The 21,226-nt window shown below is 42.9% G+C and overlaps 1 protein-coding gene across 1 annotated transcript in view; it reads left to right on the top strand.

The window, feature by feature from the left end:
* Positions 1 to 21,226, top strand: part of ptpn23a (protein tyrosine phosphatase, non-receptor type 23, a) — a 36,256-nt gene that overhangs the window by 2,427 nt on the left and 12,603 nt on the right. The window contains 14 exon segments of the mRNA XM_070437335.1: positions 12,582 to 12,656; positions 12,777 to 12,904; positions 18,232 to 18,308; positions 18,424 to 18,473; positions 18,653 to 18,784; positions 18,884 to 18,964; positions 19,197 to 19,328; positions 19,432 to 19,479; positions 19,616 to 19,672; positions 19,816 to 19,874; positions 20,067 to 20,146; positions 20,239 to 20,419; positions 20,531 to 20,676; positions 20,771 to 21,221. Of these exon segments, the coding sequence (XP_070293436.1) occupies positions 12,582 to 12,656; positions 12,777 to 12,904; positions 18,232 to 18,308; positions 18,424 to 18,473; positions 18,653 to 18,784; positions 18,884 to 18,964; positions 19,197 to 19,328; positions 19,432 to 19,479; positions 19,616 to 19,672; positions 19,816 to 19,874; positions 20,067 to 20,146; positions 20,239 to 20,419; positions 20,531 to 20,676; positions 20,771 to 21,221 (1,697 nt within the window).

Raw genomic sequence — 21,226 nt, 5'->3', positions numbered from 1 at the left:
AACATTGGCAAAAGAATGGCCTTATTGAAGAACTCAGTGACTTTCAACGTTGCAACGTCATAGTATGCCACCTTTCCAACAAGTAATTTCGTCAAATGTCTGCCCTGCTAGAGCTGCCCTGGTCAACTGTAATTGCTGTTATGAAGGGAAAATGTCTAGGAGCAACAACGGCTCAGCCGCCAAGTGGTAGGCCACACAAGCTCACAGAACGGGAGAGCGCCGAGTGCTGAAGCGCGCAAAAATCGCCTGTCCTCGGTTGCATCACTCACTACCGAGTTCCAAACTGCCTCTGTAAGCAACGTCAGCACACTAATGCTCTTGTGGCTGAATGTAAGCAAGTCCCCGCAGCAATGTTACAACATCTAGTGGAAAGCCTTCCCAAATGTGGAGGCTGTTATAGCAGCAAAGGGGGGACCAACTCAATATTAATGCCCTTGATTTTGGAATGAGATGTTCGACGAGCAGGTTTCCACATACATTTGGTCATGTAGTCATGTCAATACTATTCCAATTTTGTCCACCACTTACCAGATTTGAATAACTGTACAATAATCCGTCTGACAAAATCAAAAAATGTATCAACTAAGACATCCTAACAAAATGTATTTTTTAACAAAAATAGTTACCTACAGTACTGCTGTGTATGTATCATGGTGTCGGTCACCTTTGACCTCAATGCAAATAGAAACCATTGTAGGGTAAATCCATTTAAATTCAATCACTTTTGGACAGCATCCCTTTTGGTTTAAACAAAACTTTCCATACATGTTTGCCCATGAAATAAGTTTTTTTTTAACCCGATGCCAAAACATTCAGAAGATAAAACTGCTCAAAGTTTACCCATTTGTCATACCATACCATGAGACAGCCATGTCTTAATCACTGGAAAATATAAACTGTTGAGTTTGATATAATTTAAAAGCTTACAAACAGGGTTGTSAAATTATTTAATAATTTCTAGATATGAAAACTGATTTGAACCTTTAACGTCAATTATCTAAACGCTTAAACTCAGATTTTTTTCATATTCACAAATGTTGTAGCTTAGACTAGAGGTCGACCGATTAATCGGAATGGCCGATTTTAATTAGGGCCGATTTTCAAGTTTTCTTAACAATCGGAAAACGTTTTTTTWWTTTTTTTTACACCTTTATTTAATCTTTATTTAACTAGGCAAGTCAGTTAAGAACACATTCTTATTTTCAATGACGGCCTAGGAACAACAGATTTTTAACCTTGTCAGCTCGGGGGATCCAATCTTGCAACCTTACAGTTAACTAGTCCAATGCTCTAACACCTGATTACATTGCACTCCACGAGGAGCCTGCCTGTTACGCGAATGCAGTAAGCTGAGGTAAGTTGCTAGCTAGCATTAAACTTATCTTATAAAAAACAATCAATCGACTGTCATTGCTCCAATGTGTACTTAACCATAAACATCAATGCCTTTCTTAAAATCAATACACAAGTATATATTTTTAAACCTGCATATTTAGCTAAAAGAAATCCAGGTTAGCAGGCAATATTAACCAGGGGAAATTGTGTAATTTCTCTTGCGTTTATTGCACGCAGAGTCAGGGTATATGCAACAGTTTGGGCCGCCTGGCTCTTTGCGAACTAATTTGCCAGAATTTTACGTAATTATGACATAACATTGAAGGTTGTGCAATGTAACAGGAATATTTAGACTCATGGATGCCACCCGTTAGATAAAATACGGAACGGAATAAACGTTTTGTTTTCGAGGTGATAGTTTCCGGATTAGTCAAAGGTATATGGTTTAGAGAGAAATAGTCGACGCGTTATAATTCCTGTAATAACTTGCGGCTGAACTTGAAAGGGGTTCCTTCGTTATTTTACCGTTCATGTCTTCCATAGAGAATGTCTTGATCTACTTCAAATAAGGTCTGTGTTTCGCGGAGGAGCAGACTGACACTACAACCTAAAACTTCTTAACTGGGAATATTGAAGACCCATGAAAGCTGGTGGTTCGTTTTAACATATGTTATTTGAGACTAAATTGATTTTATTTATGTATTATATTAAGTTAAAATAAAAGTGTTCATTGTTCATTCAGTATTGTTGCAATTGTCATTATTACAAAAATGTGTGTGTGTGTATGATATATATATATATATTTTTTATTATTAATCAGTATCGGCTTTTTTTGTACTCCAATAATCGGTATCGGCGTTGAAAAATCATAATCGGTCGACCTCTAGCTTAGACCCTACTTTACATCATCTGAGGTTTTTGTGTTGTGCCCGCCATCAGTTGAGACACAACATGCTCTTAAGTGCAGGGTGGGTGTCATTTGAATCATAGAAATACATTTCATAGAATGGACCTATCCCTCAGACCATTGCAAATGATCTGGTACAGTGGGTACACCACTGAAATTGAATAAACATTTTAACTTCTAATTACTACCACAAAGATGGCCGCTGGTCCACCCACCATTGAATCTCAACTTAAATGGTCATGTCTATTCTATTATCTATACTTTATTATCTTTTCTTCTCTAAAGCAGGAAGCACCAGTGACTRGGTCAATAAGAAAGTGGTCAGATGAAGCAGATGCTAAGCTACAGGACTGTTTTGCTAGTACAGACTGGAATATGTTCCGGGATTCCTCCGATGGCATTGAGGAGTATACCACATCAGTCACTGGCTTCATCAATAAATGCACTAATGACGTCATTCCCACAGTGACCGTACGTACATACCCCCAACCAGAAGCCATGGATTACAGACAACATTCGCACTGAGCTAAAGGGTAGAGCTACCTTCTTTCAAGGAGCGGGACTCGAACCCGGAAGCTTATAAGAAATCCCGTTATGTCCTCCGACGAACCATCAAACAGGCAAAGCATCAATACAGGACTAAGATTGAATCGTACTAAACCGGTCCCGACCCTCTTCGGATGTGGCCGGGCTTGCAAACTATTACAGACTACAAAGGGAAGCACAGCCGCGAGCTGCCCAGGGCACGAGCCTACCAGACGAGCTAAATTACTTCTATGCTCGCTTTGAGGCAAGTGACACTGAAGCATGCACGAGAGCATCAGCTGTTCCGGATGACAGTGTGATCATGCTCTCTGTAGCCGAAGTGAGTAAGACCTTTAAACAAGTCAACATGCACAAGGCCGCAGGACCAGACAAATTACCAGGAGGTGTACTCAGAGCATGCACTGTCCAACTGGCAAGTGTCTTCACTGACATTTTCAACCTCTCCCTGTCTGAGTCTGTAATACAAACATGTTTCAAGCAGACCACCATAGTCCCTGTGCCCAAGAACACTAAGGCAACCTGCCTAAATGACTACCGACCCGTAGCACTCACGTCTGTAGCCACAAAGTGCTTTGAAAGGCTGGTCATGGCTCACATCAACACCATTATCCCAGAAACCCTAGACCCACTTCTATTTATATACCGCCTCAACAGATCCACAGATGATGCACTCCACACTGCCCTTTCACACCTGGACAAAAGGAACACCTATGTGAGAATTCTGTTCATTAACTACAGCTCAGCGTTCAACACCATAGTGCCCTCAAAGCTCATCACTAAGCTAAGGACCCTGGGACTAAACACCTCCCTCTGCAACTGGATCCTGGACTTCCTGACGGGCCACCCCCATCCGCCACGCTGATCCTCACCATGGGGGTGTGTGCTCAGTCCCCTCCTGTACTCCCTGTTCACTCATGACTGCATGGCCAGGCACGACTCCAACACCATCATTAAGTTTGCKGATGACACAACAGTGGTAGGCCTGATCACTGACAATGATGAGACAGCTTATAGGGAGGAGGTCAGAGACCTGGCCATGTGGTGCCAGGACAACAACCTCTCCCTCAACGTGATCAAGACAAAGGAGATAATTGTGGACTACAGGAAAAGGAGGACCGAGCACACCCCCATTCTCATCGACGGAGCTGTAGTGGAGCAGGTTGAGAGTTTCAAGTAACTTGGTGTCCACATTACCAACAAACCTACATGGTCCAAGCACACCAAGACAGTCGTGAAGAGGGCACGACAAAACCTATTCCCCCTCAGGAGACTGAAAAGATTTGGCATGGGTACTCAGATCCTCAAAAGGTTCTACAGCTGCACCATCGAGAGCATCCTGACTGGTTGCATCACTGCCTGGTATGGCAACTGCTCGGCCTCAATTACCCCGCACAGGTACCTCCTGTATATAGCCTCGCTATTGTTATTTTACTGCTGCTCTTTAATTATTTGTTACTTTAATTTCTTKTTTTTTTCTTAACTGCATTGTTGGTTAAGATCTTGTAAGTAAGCATTTCACTGTTGTATTTGGCGCATGTGACAAACAAAATTTGATTTCAATTGGTTTCCATTGGAGGGTTGACAGTATTATTTAAGACAACAGATTCCCATTCAAGTCAACATTATTTGATATGTGGACCTCCAACCATCTTTGTGGTACCATTTGAAAGTAAAAACTGGATTCAAATGTTAGTACAATTATCAGCCAAACATGACACCCACCTTGTATTCAAGAGCATGTTGTGTCTCAACCGATGGTGGGCACAACATCAAAACCTCAGATCATGTATAATAGGGTCTAAGTTAGAACAATTTAAGCATTTTTAGATCATTGACATTTAAGTAGGACTGTGGCTATCTTGGAATTTGAGGTTATGGTAATTGTCCAGGCCAATGTACACGGTCACCGACATAACCGTTCAGGGGTGATCACAACTCTGTTTGTACACTTTAACATAACTTTGTTATTATCATGGCATTTCATTATTGTTTTTAGATTACTTATATTTATCAACAAATTAGGAAATGCCAGGTTGGAGACGATGTGTTGCTTTTTCGTATTGGCACAACATTAACAGAGATAGGCCAGAGGAGGATGGTGGGAGGAGCTATAGGAGGACGGGCTCATTGTAAATGGCTGGAATGGAATTTTTGGAACAGCGTCAAACAAAAGGTTTCATATGTCTGATACTGTTCCAGTCATACCATTCCAGACATTACAATGAGCTCGTCCTCCTATACCTCCTCCCACCAGCCTCCACTGATATGCCTACCTAGACCTTGTCTGTTGGCTTTTCTGCATATAGCTACATTTTTTAAAATACAGTTCCTATTTCGACGCACAAAACCATTCAAACGAAGTATTCGCATACCGTCACAATAATTTGAATGGATACAAAAAGGTATTTGTTGACTTGCTGTGTGAGGTGAAGAAAATACGCCCAGCTGGGCACTTTCCTACGTTTGACATTAGCGAGAAGCAGGCCAGGTACTTCTATCGTAGGGTTTACACCACTTCCAAAAGTTACGCCCCCATTAATTTTCAACTGGAACACATGCGCAGGGGATTGTGAGAAGGTGAGCGGCGCGAACCCTGCTAGCGGAGCGAAATAAAAAGTTCAGGCCTGCTCTACTTTATGCAAATTGCACGCTGCCACCGCTGCCGCTAACCAATCAAGTGAGGAGCAGATATTTGCTTGATAATCTTTCATTCATGAAACGTAGTTCCGCATGTCATTAGTTCCGAGCAAGCGCAACCAAAAAAGTTGGACTGAAACCAATCATCGCTGCGTCTGGTTTTCCAAATCTATATGATTTTGCTATGCTAGAATACAGAGACAAAATCGTAAGGTAAATGGCATGTAGGAGGATTGCAGAGATTGTTGGTGTTAATGGTGGGTGAAGAGAGATTTACACAACAATGAGCGTGTGCTCTTAAACCTCGAAACTGTGATCAAAGCCACCATTTGTGAATGTGTTGAGTAAATTAAATTGTGAAATGTTCCCACTAAAGGATAGAAAACACCAGAAACACGCATTATAAGTTTGTAAATGATTCACTAAGCATGACTTTTCCATGTAATATGCTTCCAATTGGATTATGGTATCTTAACGTGATTCTCATATATTATAGTTTATGGCACTTTCATTATACTTGTGTCATGAAATTGATGATTATAGCTCACTTCCTGTAAAATACATAAGCGTACATGTACATGAATGGGTACTTTGGGTAAAGGAATTGGGGCTTTGACTTGTAAATTTTGTTGTGCAAATTTCTCTTTACCCACCATCAACACCAACATTTCTGCAATTGACCATCTGATTMAGTCTTTATTCTAAAATTATTTTCAGCAAATAAACAAGGTAGAAGTACAACACTCCCCACGACACATTATTTTCCTTTTTTACATTTTTATTAGCCTACAAATTGCTCCTTATTTTCATGTACTGTACCTAGAATATAACGGTTGGATTTGCACTAAACAATTTCAGGTCAGAAAAATAATGTAAAAAATCTGGCTCATGGTTAGCCTCATATACATTATCTACTGGTATCACTTTAAATTGGAGAGCTCACAACTGGACAAAAAGTTCATTTAAGAAAGCAACACAGACAAATTAGAGACGGATCCCGTTCACACCTTTATTGCAGAATTGTGATCTGTGATGAATTAACATTGGCACTACTGTAGTTCGTCTTGAATTATGTTTTTAAGTTAACAATTAAAACAAGTTTAAACACTTCACTTCAATGAATCAACATGGAATGAATCAGAATATAATTTCAGAAGTACAAACAATCTAACTTGTTTGTAAAGGTTAGTAATATCTTAGTAATTAGACTATTATTACTAAAGCATCATTTCAGGTGTACAAAAAAGTCCATATCAGAGGTGGCCAACCTTGCTCCACTCTCTGATCTACAGGGTGAGCATGCTTCTATTCCAGCCCAGCAATAATACACGTTATTATCAACTCATTAGGTTTGGTAAGTTAAATCAGGTGTGTTAGTGCTGGGCTGGAACAGAAGCCTGCACACCCAGTAAGGATTGGATTACTACAGTTGTAATCAGGCCTTTATGGTAGAGTGGCAAGACGGAAGCCACTCCTCATTTAAAGGCACATGGCAGCCCGCTTGGAGTTGGCCAAAAGGCACCTAAAGGACTCTCAGACCATGAGAAACAAGATTCTCTGGTCTGATGAAACCAATATTGAACACTTTGGCCTGAATGCCAAGTCCCTGACACTTGGCATTCAGTGTCACTTCTGGAGGAAACCTGTCACCATCCCTACGGTGAAGCATGGTGGTGGCAGCATTGTGCTGTGGGGATGTTTTTCAGCGGCAGGGACAGGGAGACTAGTCAGGATCGAGGGAAAGATGAACGGAGCAAAGTACAGAGAGATCCTTGATGAAAACCTGCTCCAGAGCACTCAGGACCTCAGACTGGGGCGAAGGTTAACCTTCCAACAGGACAACGACCCTAAGCATACAGCCAAGACAACGCAGGTGTGGCTTCGGGACAAGTTTCTGAATGTCCTTGAGGGGCCCAGCCAGAGCAGACAAGAAGACTCGAGTCTGTAATCACTGCCAAAGGTGCTTCAACAAAGTTTTGCTACAATAAAAAATAAAATAAAAAAACTTTTTGTTTTGTCATAATGCTGTATTGTGTGTAGATTGAGATCTATACATTTTTTTWATTCCATTTTAGAATAAGGCTGTAACGTAACAAAATGTGGAAAAGTGAAGGGGTCTGAATACTTTCCAAATGCACTGTATGTATGGAAGGTTTCAAATCAAAGGGGGTGGTGTCAAATAGTATTCAAATGGATTTACCCTGTAGTCCCAGAAATCTTGCATTTTGATTCTCAATATCCAACTTTTAACCGAGTAAATGCTCCCAGGGAGTTTTCTGTATTCCTAATTTCTGTAAAACTTTATCGACATTGGGCATGAGATAAACTCTGAATTCCCAGAAACTTATATCGAGGACCAGCTGCTTGTTGGTCCAGCTCCCTTTCTCAGCTTCTTTCACATGCATGATCTTACACACATTGGACGGAACCCTAACAGTGTCACCGTAGCTCTGTGTCACCTCAAAAATGTCTGTCTGCAGCACCAGCCGGGGGTTGACCACCATCTTGTAGGAGCGGAAGGCGTCCTCCTGAACAGGCTCTCTGTAGACGTAGTCCTGGAGATCCACCTCCGGCGCCCTCCTCGGTGCGGAATGGTCTGGCGTAGTGGTACCGGCCGTGACAGGGAAGAGGTGCGTCTCCATCAGGAACACGGCTTCGTTTGGGCGCTGTCCCTGTAGGTCCTCCTTGAGGCGTCAGCCAGGAGGACGTACCGCGACCTGTACATATTCCTGTTAATGCACTCGTTCATGGTGGTCAGCTGGCCGTTGAGGTGGATGTCCTCTTCCAGCTCCTGGGTCTCTGGGCCATCAATCACCTCCAGAGTACCCTCCTGCGTAGTACTGGAGGACCTTCTCCAGGTCCACAGCTGGTGAGGGAGAGGAACACCTTCCGCACCCCCAGGAGCTTGTAAAACTCCATGGTCTGGACAAACTGCTTGACGTTGTTGTCGTTTCCAAACATGCTGGAAATGCACACGGTGAGATAAAAGGGGAAGTCCTCCTCCCGTCTCTCCCTGTTCTGGATAGTCAGAAATGTCTGGTTGAGGGCATCCGGGCTCTAGAGGTGTGTGGTGAGAGTGACGTGCGTGGCATTGCATCCTGGTCCTTCGAGCCAAAGCATGTCTGCGGCCGCATACGGGTATCCATATTGGACGCTGTGCATTACGACACCGGCTGGAGCGACCTGGGGGGCCTGTCCAGAGCAGCAAAACACACAGTACAGAGACGTGGGTCGGTCTCTGTTGACCATGGCGATGATTCGCATGGCTCCCCTTCCTCTGTGGTCCTTGTATGCAGACACCATTAGATGKGTTGAACCCTTGACTGGTGTTATAGTGTATTTGGCAGAGTGAACAGGGCAGCTAGAGTGGAAAGTTGGCGGAATGGAGCAAGCTTGAGTAGAGTTGGTCCTGAAAGTCACCAATGGCCTGAGAGTGACACTCAGACAGGATGATCAAACAGACTTTCCCGAACTAACTCGTGGTTTGGTGCAGGTCAGCCACCCGATCTGTAGGTGTATGTGTCCCAATCAACAATCATGATAACACAACATTGATAACAACAACCGTCATTATGATTGTTACAAAGAGCCTCATCATCCCTGTCATAATCAAAACATTGACAGGAATTTTATCAGTGATGCAATGAACAATCAGGCAGGGAAAATCAAGACACATGGGCCTTCAATCGGCTTAATCCATTTGGTCCACCGTCCCCTAACAACCATCTCCAGATATCTCCGTGATTACCTGTCGGCTGTGGGAACCTCCACATTCTGATCAGTTTGTGGGGCTGAAGGGGAGTCTCTCATCTCTCCGATGTCAGAAGATTCAGGCTCGGATCCAGACGGCACTGCTGCTCTTCTTCTCAACATCTACAGGAGAATAACGCGGGGTCTCTTGATGACCAAGTAAAACAAGAGACTATATTTAGGCCGGGATTCTATTCATAGAGCAGCGCGCTGGGAAGCTGACAATGCGGCTTTTAAAGGCATTTTGCCAGACGTTCGCCAGATCTCATTCACTGTAAAAGCTGTGCATGTTGGCTCAATCGGGAATAACCTTTATGTCAAGCGTGCTATAACCAGAGGAGGCTGGTGCGAGGAGCTATAGGAGGACAGGCTCATTGTAATGGCTGTAATGGAATAAATGGAACGGTATCAAACACATAAAATATATGGAAACCACATATTGGACTCCGTTCCACTATTCCATTTCAGCCAATACATTGAGCCCTTCCTCCTATATCTCCTCCCACCAGCCTCCTCTGGCTATAACGTAGATCTAACGTGGATTGGAATGAATCTCGGCTTTAGGCTAACGAAGACCCAAAAAAATAAAACACTGACAGTCTGGGAGATTTAGATTAATTTCCTTTGTCCGCACAATAGGTGCAGACCTAGTCTTTTTTTWATTTCATGGATTAATTGGATTGGATTACGGATTCATTATGAATGTTAGTGCTAAACTTGTGCTGGATCCTGCTGGAACAATGAGATGGTGGGGATGCAGGGCAGCAAATTTAAGTTACTTAGGAACTGTGCACACTTTGGAGAGTTGTGTGGCCACTTGGKGACACCAGTTTGACCTCTCATTCAAACCCTTGTAATGATTTTGTTATATATTGCATCAACCTCAAATATGCATTATTATTATGTTACTGAATGTATCCAGAGTATTTCCAGATTTTGTTATCAACAAATGCTGTGAAAAGTACAGTAAATGTGAAATGCACTTAAAATCAACAGTGTAATGTTTGAATTCAGTCTTGTCAGGTGAAGTGTTGTGTCCTCACCTTCTGATAATTGCCTAATCTCCATCCTGACACCCAAATGACAAATATGAACTTACTATAAAGTCTTTCTATCTGTTGTGAGTCAAAGGCTTCTTGTGTGAATTCAACTGATGATCTGTTGTAGCCTATGCACACACAGTATGTTCCACCTCTATTATTGTAAAACCAATATGATTGGCAGCAACTGTGGGACAGCCTTTTATCTCAGACGTGAATGCAAAAAACGTTTTAATATGGTCTGACTGATTTGATAGTCAATTGGTTGCCAAAAAGGTACCAGAAAAAAAGTTTAGAATTTCCCCGACCCTTGCAGTAGAACAAACATGCTTTAAACTCTGGAATCGTCCAACAATTATGCCTAATAAAACCATCAACCATTTATGCAGGTACTATGTACTATAGGTTTTCTATATGAATGGTGTCTGGGTAAACATAGAATCACCATTGCTTGAATGCACTATAGTCATACACCCCCCACCCTACACAAATCCAGGGACTCTCTCAGGCCATGAGTGATGTGGACAACTAAATATTTATGTACAAGCCTGCAGGGTTCTCCCCAGGATTCTTTTGACAATGTGAGGGCCATTAAGTTTGTTGTGCATCTTATAGGCCTACATTTTCCTATAATCAATTCTCTAGGCCTAATTGAATGTTCTAGTGATGGGACAATAAAGTTCCTCCAGATCTACAGTACCAGTCAAAGGTTTGGACACACCTACTCATTCCAGGATTTTTCTTTATGTTTATTATTTTCTACATTGTAGAATAATACTGAAGACATTAACACTATGAAATAACACATGTGGAATCATGTAGTAACCCAAAAAATCAAAATATATTTTTGATTCTTCAAAGTAGCCACCCTTTGCCTTGATGACAGCTTTGCACACTTGGCATTCTCTCGACCAGTTTCATGAGGTAGTCACCTGAAACGCTTTTCTAACAGTCTTGAAGGAGTTCCCACATATGCTGAGCACTTGTTGGCTGCTTGTCCTTCACTCTGCGGTCGAACTCATCCCAAACCATCTCAATTGGGTTGAGGTCGGGTGACTGTGGAGGCCAGGTCATCTGATGCAGAACTTCATCACTTTCCTTGGTCAAATAGCCCTAACACAGCCTGGAGGTGTGTTTTGGTTCATTGCCCTGTTGAAAAACACTAAGCGCAAACCAGATGAGATGGCGTATCGCTGCAGAATGCTGTGGTAGCCATGCTGGTTAAGTGTGCCTTTGCATTCTAAATAAATCACTGAGTGTCACCAGCAAAGCACCTCAACACCACCTCCTCCATGCTTCACGGTGGGAGCCACACATGCGGAGATCATTCGTTCAAGAAGAAGTTTGTTGTGCTTCTTATAGGCCTACATTTTCCCCTAATCAACTCTCTAGGACTACTCTGCGTCTCACAAAGACTGTGGTTGGAACCAAACATCTCAAATTTGGACTCATCAGACCAAAGGACAGATTTCCACCGGTATAATGTCCATTGCTCGTGTTTCTTGGCCCAAGCCAGTCTCTTCTACTTATTGGTGTCCTTTAATAGTGGTTTCTTTGTGGCAATTTGACCACGAAGGCCTGATTTCATACAGTCTCCTCTGAACAGTTGATGTTGAGATGTGTCTGTTACTTGAACTCTGTGAAGCACTTATTTGGGATGAAATCTGAGGTGCAGTTAACTGTAATGAACTTATCCTCTGCAGCAGAGGTAACTCTGGGTCTTCCTTTCCTGTGGTGGTCCTCATGAGAGCCAGTTTCATCATAGCGCTTGATGGTTTTTGCGACTGCACTTGAAGAAACTTTCAAAGTTCCGTATTGACTGACCTTCATGTCTTAAAGTAATGATGGACTGTTGTTTCTATGGACTTGGTCTTTTACCAAATAGAGCTATCTTCTGTATACCACCCCTACGATGTCACAACACAACTGATTGGCTCAAACGTATTAAGAAGGAAAGAAATTCCACAAATGAACTTTTAACAAGGCTCACCTGTTATTTGAAATGCATTCCAGGTGACTACCTCATGAAGCTGGTTGAGAGAATGCCAAGAGTGTGCAAAGCTGTCATCAAGGCAAATGGTGGCTACTTTGAAGAATCTCAAATATAAAATATATTTAGATTTGTTAAACACTTTTTTTGGTTACTACATGATTCCATATGTGTTCTTTGATGTCTTCATTATTATTCTACAATGTAGAAAATAGTAAAAATAAAGAAAAACCCTTGAATGAGTAGTTGTGTCCAAACTTTTGACTGGTACTGTAAATCTATTTCTGATTGAATGAATAGACCTTATTGGTTAAATAAAGGTTATTTGCTGTGCTCCCAATGGCCCCTCTTATCTGCTTTCCCTCTGTCCTTTCAGTTCATCCTGAAGAACTATGGGGAGAATCCAGACAGCTATAATGAACAGCTGAAGAAGCTGGAGACACTGAGACAGGTATGAACTGGGACTGAGCGAGTTCTTCTATGCAAATGTCATATGTTGTGATTTTATTTGTTATGTTGGTCATATACTGCACTGTTTTTCTATCATATAATAAGTAAGTGTTTGTGGCAGGGTGCGGTGAATGTGACGCGGGACTTTGAGGGCTGCAGCATTTTGAGGAAGTACTTTGGGCAGCTGCACTACCTCCAGAGCCGTGTGCCTCTGGGGCCTGGGCAGGAAGCAGCAGTACCCATCTCATGGTATGAGGCAATGAAGTACACATAGGACCCCTATATTTACACCCTTACCCATGAGATCCTTATCATACACACAGTTGCTTTCATAAACTCTACCACAGACAGCTACGGAAAGACCGGAAGAACACAAGGTAACACTTTATTTGGATAGTCTGTCGAGCATCTACAGATGGACTATCTACTAACCCTAACATTAACCCTAAACTTAACCCTAACTTTAACTCTTACCCTAACCCTTATTCTGAACCATCCCTAACTGTAACCGTAGCAAGCATTTGCTTATGAACAGATCTACAGAGCATCTACAGATGGACAATCTGGACTATCCAAATAAAGTATGAGCAAACACACACACACTTTCATAAGCTCTCCCTACCATACGCGTAGACACACACCACACCCTCAGGTATGCAATACAGTGTGTCGCCAATTTCATTCTCTCTTACCAGGACAGAAATATTTTCTGGAAAAGCAGTTACTATGAAACAAAGATGAATGATAGTAAAAAGGTTTGGATCACTTTACATTACATTTTGGGCGAACTCGTAAAAAGGTTTTGATCACTTTACATTACATTTTGGGCGAACTCGGCTCCATCCTTCATTGAATCAGATGGCTCATTCATCACAAACCCACTGATATTGCCAACTACTTAAATTGTTTTTTCATTGGCAAGATTAGCAAACTTTGGCATGACATGCCAACAACAAATTCTGAACCTACACATCCATGCATAACTGACCAAATCATGAAAGACAAGCATTGTAATTCTGTAAAGTGAGTGTGGAAGAGGTGAAACAAATATTGTTGTCTGTCAACAATGACAAGCCACCTGGTTCTGACAACTTGGATGGAAAATTACTGAGGATAATAGCGGACGATATTGCCACCCCTATTTGCCATCTTTTCAATCTAAACCTACAGGAAAGTGTGTTCCCTCAGACCTGGAGGGAAGCAAAAGTCATTCTGCTCCCCAAGAATAGCGAAGCACCCTTTACTGGCTAAAACAGCCGACCAATCAGCCTGTTACCAACCCTTAGTAAACTTTTGGAACAAAATAGTGTTTGACCAGATACAATGCTATTTCACGATAAACAAATTAACAGCAGATTTTCAAACGCTTATAGCTGTCTCTTATACACATCTAGATGTGTATAAGAGACAGGACCAAGTAGGCTACTATGGCTATTTGATCATAATGTAGGCCAACCAGAGTAGCCTAACATCAAAACAATGGAGAAAATACATCCCATAACATTTTAACATGGAAACGGCTGTTCTGTCATTCAGCCTAACGTAGCAGCCAATGTGTGGTGCTCAATGTAGGCCTACATTCCATGAGATTTTTGAAAAAAAGTGCAGGGCTTGACATCAACCTGTTTATCCACTTGTCCTTCAGACAAGGAGGTGACTGAAAATGTCGTTGTTGTTTGATGCAAGAAACCACTTTACAAAATAAAATACATTATTATTCCCATACCATTATTACAGAGAATCAGACAAATTATTCTACCCTCTGCCTATTGGCTACTTAGGTTATTCAAGCCTGTCTCAAAATACAACACTGCACCTTTAAGACATAAAAAAAAGGTCTTTACCTGACTCGCTTTTCAAAGATGTCTAGAAAAGTATATGTTTTGTGCTCTTGTAGGAAGCAATCACTCCCCTATTGCTGACTACAAATGATCTATAACTGGGCTAATAACTCACTAACTAGCAAAGGATATGAACAAAATGTGCACACATGGCTACAGCAGCTCTTACTTTGACCTCAAATGAAGCGTATCTACTCACGACCACTCATGCTGCAAACACAGTCCAGTTCAAAGTAAATGGCACATATCCATATATGGCAATGATATGGCATTTGTATATAGGTCTACTGCAGCTCTGATTGTTTATACCGCACCGGTCTGWGTAGAGTACGGGCTGAGTAGTGCGTGGCAATGCAATAGAATCCTACTCTGATGCGTTCTGCCTACAACAAAATCTCTTGCATAGTTTCGGTAATATTGCATTGATTCGATCACAATTTCCACGGMAAATGGAAACGTTGATAGTGTTAACAGGGAAAACTCAAGAACAGTGGTCACCAACCTTGTCTGAGTCAAGATCACTGAGTCAAAATGCAAGCRGAGATCTACTACTCWGATTTTTTTTTAAGCATGACTTTAAAAAAATGTAAGCCTATGCAACAATCAAAAACAGTTCTGTAGCAATGAGGTTTGTGCAGTAAGTTATAGGRCCAATACATTATCACTGCATATTGGCTTTGCTTGAATTGCCCTGCCAATGCATTGTTGTTCAGYCAATAAAAAATWAAAAATAKATMTAAACATTTTTTGGGGYGGCTGATGGTGCCTGCATCTGATGGTCAGTCTCAGCGGAGGGAGAGAGCAGCAGACTGAGGGTCCGCCTCTCAACATCCCTCCACTCTCCCTTTCCTCCACTGACACTGACCAAAAAGGGACACCATCTTCCAGCTGGCGAAACTCGACTCGCACCGCATTATTTCTMCCTCATGCACAAAGTCATGTTGAACAGAGAAAGTGAAATATTCCTCGAAATTAAAAAAGACCCAAGCTGCTAATAATAATAACAACAACGCAAGCCTATAGATACTTTCCTACTCATTCATTACTGCTGCAGTGCTTGTTGTAGCGCTGAGTGGAAATAGGAACAACGCGCATTTTATGGCTCATAAGTGTTGACAGTGCTGAGTAAGAACTTGAACTCAGTCATAAAAACAGCATCTCTTTGCTGTTTTCGCTGACAGTCTCTCTCTACTCATAGTTTTAAATGTTTAGAAATGTCACAGTATCAACTTTCTGTGGCTTTCTTTTATGCCGTGCTACGTTACTGCAGACACGGTCATCTGAGCCATCCGATTGGCCAGCGGTAGGCCTATAGTGCACTTAATTTGCTCTCTGGGTCCGCAGGAAAGGCAGATTTTGTACTTTCAGACACATGCAATGGTTCAGAATGGCAACAGCTCGTGTACCCGGCGCGCAGGGCAGCTGAATCNATTTTGTACTTTCAGACACATGCAATGGTTCAGAATGGCAACAGCTCGTGTACCCGGCGCGCAGGGCAGCTGAATCGGGTGCACCTACCGCCAACAGCCCAAGACTAAAACAAAGAAAATAGGAACACAAGGCTTTATCGTTGTTTTTTTTACATAAATGTTTGGCAATCAACTAGGAATGTCTTGGAGATTGACCGGTTGGTGGCCGCTGCTCTCGTGCTTCTCTCTGTGGGCTGATATTTCTGCATGGCAGTTCTGGGGCTACACGCGCGCAGCTTAGATGGAGCATTGGTGTTATGGCTTTACATCCCCTGTTATATTGTGGATTGAGAGTTACCTGTATAACAGAACACAGGTCCCTTACTATTCAATCTTTACTAATGACCTGCCGCTGGCTCTGAGTRAAGCCTGTTTGTCTATGTATGCTGATGACTCAACACTATACACGTCAGCAACCACAGCAAGTGAAATCACTGCAGCGCTTTACACAGAGCTGCAGTCAGTTTCAGAATGGGTGGCAAGAAAGCAGTTGGTCCTAAATATTTCAAWAACTAAAAGCATTGTATTTGGGACAAATCATTCACTTAACCCTAAACCTCAACTAATGAATAATGTGGAAATTGAGCAAGTTGAGGAGACTAAGCTGCTTGGAGTATCCTTGGATTGTAAACTGTCATGGTCAAAACATATTGATGCAACAGTAACTAAGATGGGGAGAGTTTGTCCATAATAAAGCGCTGCTCAGCTTTCTTAACAATGCAATCATCAAGGCAGGTCCTACAGGCCCTAGACTACTGTCCAGTCATCTGGTTAGGTGCTACAAAGAGAGACTTAGGAAAATTTAATTTGGCCCAGAACAGGGCAGCACGGCTGGCTCGTAAATGTACACGGAGACTTACTAACATTAATAATATCCATGTCAGTCTCACCTGGCTCAAAGTAGAGGACAGATTGACATCATCACTACTTGTATTTGCGAGAGGCATTGACATGTTGAATGCACCAAGCTGTCTGTTTAAACCTTTAGGATACAGCTCAGACACCCATGCATACCCCACAAGACATGCCACCCGAGGTCTCTTCACAGTCCCCAAGTCCAGAACAGACTATGGGAGGTGCTACATAGAGCCATGGCTACATTGAACTCTATTCCACATCAAGTAACTCATGCAAGCAGTAAAATCGGATTTAAAGATTACACCTTATGAACAGCCGGGAATGTGAAGACACACACATGCACAGACACACACACACACCCGAAACATACTCACTATACACATGTATTTTGTTTGTAGATATGTGGTAGTAGATAGTGGCGGCCTGAGAACACACTTATTAATTCGTAAAAATCTGTTGTGAAATGTATTGTAATTATTTTTAAAATTGATATAAACTGCCTTAATTTTGCTTGACCCTAGAAGAGAAGCTGCTGCCTTGGCAGGAACTGATGGGGATCCATAATACATACAAAAACAGCCAGACCCCATACATGTACAGTGAAGTCGGGAAGTTTACATTTTACAACTTAGGTTGGAGTCATTTTAAAACGGTGTTGTGGGGTGCTTTGCTGCAGGAGGGACTGGTGCACGTCACAAAATAAGATGCGCATCATGAGAGAGGAAAACTATGTGATATACTGAAGCAACATCTCAAGACATTCAAGTCAGGAAGTTAAAAAGCTGTGGCTCGCAAATGGGTCTTCCAAATGGACAATGACCCCAAGCATACTTCCAAAGTTGTGGCATAAGGACAACAAAGTCAAGGTATTGGAGTGGCCATCACCAAGCCCTGACCTCAATCCTATAGAAATTTGTGGCAGAACTGGAAAAAAAGCTCGTTGTTGCGGGCAAGGAAGGCCTACAAACTTTGACTAAAGATGACACCAGCTCGTGCAGGAGAATGGCCAAAATTCACCCAACTTATTGTGGGAAGCTTGTGGAAGGCTACCTGAAACGTTTGACCCAAGTTAAACAATTTAAAGGCAATTACACTCAATTATTATGGTAGCATGATAAACTTCTGACCCACTGGAATGTGATGAAAGAAATAAAAGCTGAAAATATATAATGTCTCTACTCTTATTCTGACATTTCACATTCTTAAAATAAAGTGGTGATACTAACCTGGACCTATGACAGGAATTTTTACTAAGGATTAAATGTCAGGAATTGTAAGATAAAATAAAAAAAAAACGGAGTTTATTGTATTGGCTAAGGTGTATGTAAACTTCCGATTTCAACTTTAGACACACACCACACCCTCATGTATGCAAAACAGTGTCAACAATTTCCTTCTCTCTTACCAGGACAGAAATATTTTCTGGAAAAACAGTCACTCATGATGACATCAGCTATGAGCAAGCCTGCATCCTCTACAACCTGGGTGAGTTGAACCATTMGAATGGTGTAGTGTAAAACTGACCTTAGATCAGCACTGAGGGCAAAACCATCCGTCAAACAGCTATGTCCTGATTGCCATAATGTTGTCTTCTCTGTAGGTGCTCTCCACTCCATGTTGGGAGCCATGGATAACAGGGTGTCCGAAGAGGTGGGCAGAAGCAATGGCCGTCTATCTCTACCACGTTAACCTCTCTCTCCATGACATATCACACTGACATCCATTGTGTTGCCCTCCTCTTTCTGAAACTCAATATGTCCCTTTGTCTATTTCTCTCACTTCCATCCTCACTCCCTTCTGTCTCCCTTCCCCTTTCTCTCTCCCTCTAGGGGATGAAGGTGTCATGTACACACTTCCAGTGCTCRGCGGGGGCCTTCTCCTACCTGAGGGACCACTTCAGCCACAACTTCAGCGTGGACATGAGTCACCAGATCCTTAACCTCAACATCAACCTCATGCTGGTAACTATCGCACACACACACACGTGCACACATGCATGTGTTCTCACAAGCATGAACACACACACACACACTTCATCGTTATTATTTGTCTCCATTCAGGGTCAGGCTCAGGAGTGTCTCCTGGAGAAGTCCATGCTGGACAACAGGAAGAGTTTCCTTGTAGCCCGCATCAGTGCTCAGGTAAATCTCTCTACTCTCAACACATGACGTAGTAGCAGGGCATGATAACACCCTCTAGACCTTAGTTGCCGTAGAGCAGGGTCGTTCTCAATAGGCATCAAACTGGGAGGGACTAACTGAACTTGTCCAATAAGAAAARACGAATTGTTTTCTGTTGCAAAACGTTTTGCTACGGTGTGCCCTAATGAGTACGACCCAGGTGTGTGACTGTTCTGTTGTTGGCTTGGTGCAGGTGGTGGACTACTATAAGGAGGCGTGCAGGGCTCTGGAGAACTCTGACACGGCTTCCATGCTGGGTAAGATCCAGAAGGACTGGAAGAAACTGGTACAGATGAAGATCTCCTACTTTGCTTCCATCGCCCATGTGAGTTTGAGACAGGACAGTCAGTTGTGAGGGAGTATATTGCGAATGTGTTCTCAATTTGGTTTACGGATACTCTGTTATTGAATAACATATTTATTTTCAGCTGCATATGGGGAAGCAGGCTGAGGAGCAACAGAAATATGGAGAGCGGGTATGTCACCTTCTTGACTATCCCTATTCCCCCTGTGTATATTCCTCTGCATACCTCCGTTCCTCTACATGCATACCAATGTCTCTCCTTATACACCTATTTTTTCTAAAGCTGTGTGTCTTTGTGTTTTTAACAGCTGGCTTACCTGCAGAGCTCATTAGACAAACTCAGTGAAGCCATCAAGTTGGCTAAGGTACAGTCACCTTCCAATTGACTCTTTGTGTAACCTTTTCGATTTGGCCTTCTGAAATGGTTTCTTTTGTATCTGTTATCAAGCTTACAATAACAAAGTAACTGTCTTTATGCTCCTTCCCCTCAATCTCTCTGTTTGAACAGGGTCAGCCAGACAGTGTGCAGGAGGCCTTGAAGTTCACCATGGACGTGATAGGGGGAAAGTAAGCAGCTATATTCCCTACTGTATATTCACTTATGATTGTGGGTAGGTTGGTACAGTCTTTACCCTTTGAGATAGGTAGACAGTCACACACACTCTGTCACTCAAACAGTGGCACTCTTGCTGAAGTGTTTCTCTCTGATCCTTCCTCTCCTTTTTTATTTTGCTCTTCCTTATCCCCTGTCCCTTGTAGGTTCAACTCTGCCAAGAAAGACAATGACTTCATCTACCATGAGACTGTSCCCTCGTTGGAGACTCTTGCTTCTGTCAAAGGTAACATCGAACCCTGACCTATCCTCACACACAACCTCTCCTGCATTTCATATACTATATTTGGATTTTCATTGTCATCATGTCCTCTCTAGGTGCCCCCCTGGTGAAGGCCTTGCCCGTGAACCCAACTGATCCCAGTGTCACAGGCCCAGACCTGTTTGCCAAGCTGGTGCCCATGGCTGCCCACGAGGCCTCCTCTCTCTACAGTGAAGAGAAGGCCAAGTTGCTACGGGACATCATGGCCAAGATAGACAGCAGGAATGAGACTCTAGAGTGAGTAGGAGAGTSGGAYGGGCTGTGTGTGTATTTGTGTCGTCTCGGTACGCCTTTTACGATTTAATATAGTGACTTTGTGTGGTTACTGATCTAGCTCTGGGTTTACAGGCAGTTTATGGACTCTCTGGGTCTGGAGCCAGACTCYGTAGATAACCTGGACATGTACAGTCACATCCCCCCTGTACTGATGGAGAAGTGTGCTGCGCTCAGTGTCAGACCAGACACCGTCAAGAGCCTCATTCAGTCCATGCAGGGTGAGTAGTTGGCCTGGGACACACACATACACATGTCAAACACACACATACGCACACAGCCTTTCGATACTATCCCTGTGTCTCTCTGCCTCAGTCCTGTCTGGTGTGTTCACGGACGTGGAGGCGTCTCTGAGGGAGATCCGGGACGTGCTGGAGGAGGACGCGGCCGGGGTGCGGGCGCTGCGAGAGGCGGCAGGAGGAGGCCCCGCGGCAGAGCTGCACCCCCAGGCACATGCCCAGACCCTGGCTGAGATCCGCAGGGACCTGGAGAAGTACATGGAGGCCCATGAAAAGGCCAGCTTCACCAACACAGAGCTGCACAGAGCCATGAACCTGCACATCAGTAACCTGAGGCTGCTGGGGGGACCACTGGATGCCCTGAGAGAAGCCCTGCCGAGGCCCCAACTCAACCAGGGTGGGTATAGGAAAGTGGAAAAGAGTTATGATGTTTGTGGTGTCATTTGGAGTGTGTTTCTAAATATATATATATATATATGTGTGTGTATATATATATGTACACATATGTGTGTGTTCCTACAGAGGAGGTGGC

This window comes from Salvelinus sp. IW2-2015, linkage group LG35, assembly GCF_002910315.2.
Source record: "Salvelinus sp. IW2-2015 linkage group LG35, ASM291031v2, whole genome shotgun sequence".
In the NCBI taxonomy this organism is placed as follows: Eukaryota; Metazoa; Chordata; class Actinopteri; order Salmoniformes; family Salmonidae; genus Salvelinus; species Salvelinus sp. IW2-2015.
This window is presented reverse-complemented; position numbering and strand designations above follow the sequence as displayed.